Genomic DNA, 7,047 nt, shown 5'->3' with positions numbered 1-7,047 from the left:
GCCTGTAGTGCTGCCTGGGGTTGTTTTGACATAAATGCAGGATCTGGCACCTGGCCTTTTTTAACCTCATACAATTGACCTCAGCCCATCAATCGAGCCTGTCCAGATCCCTCTGCAGGGCTCTCCTACCCTCCAGCAGATCAACACTTCCACCCAACTTAGTGTCATCTGCAAACTTACAGAGGGAGCACTCAATCCCCTCAGCCAGAACGTTGATAAATATGTTAAACAAGACCAGCCTCAAGACTGAGCCCTGCAGGACATCACTTGTCTCCGGCTGCCAACTAGACTTCACTCCATTCACCACAACCCCTGTGCTCTGCCCTCTAGCCAGTTTTTAACCCAGTGAAGAGTACATCTGTCTAAGCCAAGGTGGTACATCTTCACTCTCCTGTCAATGTACCTTATGTCTGCCCAAGCACAGGAACTTGGGCATTCGATAATCTCCGTTCAGCTCTTGTTTTATATTGTAAGATTACATCCTGATACATGTACTGTCACAAACAAATTGTTACAGCTTTTGTGGCAAGAACTTTACTCCAGAAAGTGAATTAGTTCTACCAGCATGTGGATCATTGGGCGCATGAGTTACTCAGCTACAATGAGTTACTTTGGATGAACTGGTGACTGAGGGTCAGGAGAGTTAACAAGACCTTACTGAATTTCGAAAAATCATTTGGCTGTTTTACATTTCACATGTCACCTGAGAGAAAACGTACCATAATGGCTTGGCGGAGAGAGACGCCATACAGCCTCTTGTAATAGCCTTTGATCTCATTCATATCCACTTCATGGCGTGAGACCATGATTCTGATGAGCTCTTTGTGACGTGTCCCAAAACCCTGTTAAAATAAGAATCCAAAAAAAAAAAAAGGATACTACTTATGTAATTGAAACATCTTAAATCAAGGTTCTGTGTGTTAATACACCAGACTTCTTTGTGAGTGTACAAAGCCTACTCCTATTCCTTTTAACATCTTCCATAAGGGGCTCTTCTTATATCCCCCTTCTGTTCCCTATGAGCACAATTCACTGCTGACAGGCTACCTCCATCCCTGGATTTCCTCTTTCACACATTTCTTTTAGCTGTTGCACTTCACAGTACTTACCAGTCACCAGAGACAACCTAGAATTCACTACCTTTTTAAAGTTTTTTGTCCAAGTGCAATGAACTGTATTTTCATAACCATTTGCTCAATTTTTCACATACTGTTCCTAACTAAGTCACAGGAGTTATGAAAATACTTGCATACTAGACTGTTTCAGGATCTCCAGGTACCTCACTCAACTCAGGTTCCAAATTTTCAAGACGGACCATGGGTAGACTCCTACAAGGCTCTTGTCCAGATCTGTAATTGTTTTCCTATTCACTTTTTGCTAGTATTTTTGCAGCTTCATATATAAGAATAGTTCAAGTTAGCTTTCTGTCACCATCTAGAGTAGAAGTTACACGTGTGGATGGACAGATGCCTTCCTGAATGGACAGCTCTTCCTATAGAAAGACAGAAATTTCAAAGGAAAGAACAGAAGAAGAAAGAGAAATACACTGAATTTCCTTCTGCAGTCCTTTTATATCACACAAAGGGCTCAGGCAGCTCTAGCTAACTTGTTATTTTCCAGCTCACAGAGCACCCCATGTTTACATAGAGAAACGTTTTCTTTAGGTTACCTTCATTGCCAAGTGGAGTTTTTCAGCAAAGAAAGCTGGCTTGCTTGTGGCACACTTCACTGTAATGAAACAATGAGATAAGGTCACATCTGTTATACATGTAACAAGTAACAAAAGGCAAAAGTTTGGAAACACTTGAAAAGCAGTCTCAGTGTTCCCAACAGCATATCCTATTTATCTACCTATTTGTTACCTGTCTTCAAAATATGGAAGAAGTAGCAGTTCTTTTCCTCTGACTATTCAGAAAGCAATTCAGTCAGAATAGAATGGCTACAAGACTAAGCTCCCTAATTTCCTGCCACAAAATTAAGACAGATTTTGCTGTTCCTGAGAAGAAAAATGTGAAAGCATTTTGTCCTCTAGAGCAGATGCGGAGGTCATGATGTGACATTTTGTAAACCAAGTTATACTAAGTTACCGCCCTCCACCTCTGATATTAAGAGGGATCTGATGGGATTCATTCTTTTATCCAACATACTCTTGACTGTGATACAAAAGCTGAGAACAAGATGGGTATCTGGCTTATGATTCAACTGCTGGTCCACTGATAAGAGTGACTTAAGTGAGTCACTGCCTCACTTTATTGTTTATGAGGAACTGTAATGTTAAAGGTCTTAATACACACCTTTATCATACACCTTGTAAGTATATTTTTTTGAACAAAACCTAAGAAGAAAATCTGCTATATTTTTAATCATCATATATTAAAAATGATTATATATAAAACAAAATGTAGAGATGAGTGGTGTGTCAGGTTTTTTTTTGAAGATGATTTCAAAACTATTGTATTTTTTATAGATATTGTGCCTGTTCTGACAGCTTTGTTTTGGTATATTGACTTCCTGTAAAGATCGTCCTATATTGATGACACATCTGTTCTCCTAAAAGACCTTTTTACATATTAGGAGAGGTATTTCTACTCATTCATCAACTATAACTGACTTTTAAAAACTCAATTAAATCACTGTGTTCCAATTAGATTTTCCAAAATATTTAGCAGCTTTCTCATTGAAACAGAGGAAGCCCAAAATGGTTTCCGATCAGACCAAGTATGATGGAAGTAAAAAGTAGGTTTTCATATGGTCAGTATATGTATACATCAGGTTATAATCTGCAGAACCACTTACCAAGGGCAGTCAGGCAGTTCTCAATATCACCCTTCAGCTCCAAATCCAGTACCTTGTTCATGTCATGCTTGCTGTATTTGGTGTACTTCTGAAAGACTGAATAAGGAAGAAGACTCAGTGAATACTGATGAAAATACAGTATTCTCCCTGCATTTCCTCTGCTTTATTCTGCTGTCACTGCTGCAGCAGTGTGCACAGATGTCTGACTGCAGGACATCACTTTCATTTTCTTCAGCCAGCACAGTATAAAGAGTAGTGTTACCACATGGGCTACTGGAGCCAGCATAAGGAATGGGACTTTAGGATTCGTGTTCCCATTGATAAGGATAGAGGTGGTTCAATGATCACTGGAACCTGTGACATCAGATGATACCCCTCTACCCAGGGAAAATTGGTTGAGGAACGAGACCATGTTGGAGAGCATTCAGATCCCCTGCCACACTGATTTCTTGACCTTGTGATCACTAGCCATGTGAGACTTCATGGTAATAGTTTTGTTAACAACCTCAATAGTATTGCTCATCACGAGCATGGAAAGAACAGCCAAGCTGCCAACTGTACCCTTAGTCAGCAAGCATGTGCCCAATTACAAAGACTTTGTAGCAGAGTCATGTCCTGATAATCTCTATCTTCTCTGAGTTCATGAGCAGGCCGTGTTCAAAATACAGTCCCTGTGAAGCACAAAGTTTCATCCAACCTACCCCTTCGGAGATGTGGGTAGCTTCTTGTAGTAAGAAGAGTAACAAACACATTAACATCTGTTCCTTTCCTTTTCTCTCCTGCTTCATACAAAGCCTGTCATAAAGAAAATAGAATAGTAAAGTTAACATCAGTGTAGTAAAACCCAAACAGAAATAATGTACTTCTGAGGCTACCAGCCAAAGGTAGGCCATTACTTGTCAATAAGGAAGTCTAGCCCTTGACACAATCCATAACAGCACTCTACACAACCTCAGACTAATTCTAGCTTTATCAAGTAATACTTCATACCTCACTTACGCCATAATAGTACCTAGAGAACACTATGTAGCTACAAAACACATTACCAGACATTTTACGATCACCATCTAGATCTCTTGGGTGTATTACATTCTTGGATGAAGATATTTTTCATGTATCATGATATGCTTGGGAGTTTAGGACTGGCAAACTTCCTTCAGACCAAAAGTATTATCTCTGACATTAACTGGACAAATATGAAGGAGCAGTCTATGCACCAAGTACTCCTTGTCTTTTCAGGGATGACTTTAATGGAAAGTAAGAACCAAATCAATCTCCTTCATTTTTCTCACTTTCTCAAACCTCTCTAGAAGTAATAATTAAAGACCTCCAAAGAGCAGCAAAGACAATTTAATAACACTCTCTCAGCAGAGTGTCTTGCAGAAATACTTCTAAAGCTAGATATTAGGGTGAAGACTTAAATTCCTTCAGATAGCAAAGCTTACATGAACTTTGTAAAACAGTATCATCTCAGAAAAAGATTAGCATACACTGTATTAATCTGTCACGTTTGCCATGTACAAGCTTCAGGCAGAACATTCCCAGCCGGTTTGTAATCTCAAGTCAGATGAAGAAGCTCTGTAGAGTGTCAAGTATGATCTTACCCTGGCATCATTGTCAGCAAGCTCATCATTCACATGAGAATCTTCACATCGGTCAGCCTACACAAGTAAATAAATAAATAAATTTTCAAAGATTCAGAGAGTGGTAGGGGTTGGAAGGGATCTCTAGAGATCACCTAGTCCAACCCTCCTGCCAGGGCAGGATCACCTAGACTAGACCACACAGGAAAAACTCCAGGAAGCTTGTGAAGGTCTCCAGGGAAGGAGACTCCACCACCTCTCTGGGCAGCCTGTTCCAGTGCTCTGTCACCCTCACAGTGAAGAAGTGTTTCTTCATGCTCAGGTTGAACCTTCACAGGTACTCATAATCATTCAATTCATCAAAACTCAGCACTTGAGAGTTCTGCACTACCATTCGTATACATAACAATACATAATTGCAGATAAATAGTTATGTCAGCAATTCTGTGAATAAATCTGTTTCATTTGTTAATCACTCAGAGCTTACATTTCTAAGGCCATTAGCAACTTATTTCTGAATTTGTACATTATAATGTACAGGAAGTATTTTTGTTAATGTGAAGTTACAGGTTTGGAAGCTGTGATTTTTTTCCCTGAGGACCATTAGAAAGACTCCTTTCAAGTTGGTTTGATACCAAAAACTGAAAAACAAAACAATGCACATGGACATAACAAAAAATGATCGTGTGTGCATGTATAAACTTCATATAGATGTGCTTAACAATCATGGAATCAAATATTTATGCATTTTAAAAGGGTCTTTTTATTGGTCAGGTCCATTGCTCAAAGTCGTCTGCTTCTGAACACAAATTTGCAAAATACTTGCTCCGCTTGTTGGCTCCCTGCCTCATCCCATTATCTAACTACTAGAAAAATACCTGAAGAGCCAGCCAAAAGATTTATTTCTCTAATTGTAAAAATTTCTCTTTTCTATTTCCAGTCCATTGACATGACATTATTTGTGTGTTTACAGGCAGCTGCCAGCAATAGGAAGTCTTAGAAGCATAACTGATTAAAAATAACTAAACAGTGCTGGTTTTTTTAAAATGCATTTGATATAAAATTTCATTTTAGCTTAAGAACAATTTCATGTGGTCTAAGATATGTAAATAAAAATAATGCCAAAAAATAAATATTAACTACATCCTTATTTATTTATGTCTTTCTCTAAAATAGATTTTTTGTTATGTCACTGAAAATGTTTAAGCACAACATACCTTGGCTAGAGCAACCAAAGCCTTCTGAAAGTCTCCAGATGTGTCAGAGATAATGTCTTGTGTTAGATCTCTCTTCAGCACTGAAACCAAAAGAAAAAGGGTTCATAGTTTGTTTCAAAGTCATCAAATAAATATGTTGACTAGATGATCTTTAAAGGTCCCTTGGAACCAAAAGCATTCTATGATTTTTTTTCAGCCTTTTCTTAACTTCCCACTTAAATATGCCTCCTAGGAATGCAATTTTCTTCTAATCCCTGAGGTGTGCTGTGAAATTGGAGGCTAGACTGAAAATCTCCTGAAAAAGTCTTACTCTAAGGTCTTTTGGGTGGCATTGTCTTGGACTCTTGCTTGTGAGGTACAGAGAAAACTTGAAACTTTCTCTGATCTATTTCTTATTTCTGGTTGTCCTCATCAGGACTAAAGTAAATCAAAAAACTATTCCAAAACCTCAGACTATTAATTTGGGCTTCTAATTGAGAGTATTTGAATGGAAATCCCTTGGGAAAGTTAGCCCATACTGATAGACTGCAGTAAAACACTACACTTATGAGAGATACCACATCGTGCTTTAGGTATCTCTTCACAGATTGTCCCCTTTTAGTTCACTGGTTTATCTTTCTGCTAATGTTATCTGTGTTACTAACTCAACAAGTTTTTTGTGTGTGGGGGGGGGTGGTTTTGTTGGGATTGGTGTTTTCTGTTTTTTTTTTGTTGTTGTTGTTGTTGTTGGTTGGTTGGTTGGTTTTTTTAAGCCCAGTGTGATCTTGAAAGGTCAGCCAGGCCTTAGTTACAAGAGAAAAAAGGCAGCTGGATTTTGCTTGAGTCCTAGAAAGTACCTAAGTGCATGTCTTATTCCATGAGACATCGGCAGTTCTGGCAGTTATGATGTGCCCTTCCCTTCTGTGTTGGGATCTTTGTAGATCAGAAAAAGCCAGTATGATCCCCTTGCCTTGAAACTCCTTTTATCTTACATGAAGCTTCAGTTTCCTTCTAGGTCATCTCAACTTCTGAAACTGAAAACTGCTGCTATGGCTGTAATGTGTCTACTGCAGAGTTATACCATTAATACTTCTTTCTTACTCTGAATTACCTTCTTTGTAGTATCTGCTGGCTTCTCTGACTTCTCTGTTGTTTCTTGAGGCCAGAATCTCAATTAAAGTATCTTCATCAGTTCCAAGCCCCTGATAAAAATTGGTTGAATTTTAAGAAATGTTATTTGGTAAAACAAACTTAAAATTTAGAAGCCAGAACTAAGGTGAAAATAATGGATTTAGCATTGAAGGCCCCATGTCAAACAAAAGAAAAAAAAACAACACTGTGCTTCCATACAATACTGTTATTTTAGCCCTTTTGGAATTAATTTCTTATCGTATCTAACATCAAAAGTACCCAAAAGATGTGCCAGAGGGACCAAGCTGTGAGCATATGTGCTGTGTTCAGCCAGGAAAGAG

At 38.6% G+C, this 7,047-nt stretch overlaps 1 protein-coding gene across 1 annotated transcript; it reads right to left on the bottom strand.

Moving 5' to 3' along the window:
- Nucleotides 1–719: 719 nt before the first annotated feature.
- ANXA1 (annexin A1) lies at nt 720–6,783 on the bottom strand (the record flags this gene model as incomplete). Its single annotated transcript, XM_010152107.1, has 7 exons — nt 720–842; nt 1,670–1,728; nt 2,797–2,892; nt 3,498–3,591; nt 4,401–4,457; nt 5,597–5,676; nt 6,687–6,783. Coding segments are annotated over 7 exons (606 nt in total), but the record flags the coding sequence as incomplete, so codon positions are not given.
- Nucleotides 6,784–7,047: the final 264 nt, after the last annotated feature.

This window comes from Eurypyga helias, unplaced genomic scaffold (genome assembly GCF_000690775.1).
Source record: "Eurypyga helias isolate BGI_N326 unplaced genomic scaffold, ASM69077v1 scaffold49875, whole genome shotgun sequence".
Classification (NCBI taxonomy): Eukaryota; Metazoa; Chordata; class Aves; order Eurypygiformes; family Eurypygidae; genus Eurypyga; species Eurypyga helias.
The sequence above is the reverse complement of the archived record's forward strand: the minus strand, read 5'-3'. Positions and strand labels throughout refer to the sequence as shown.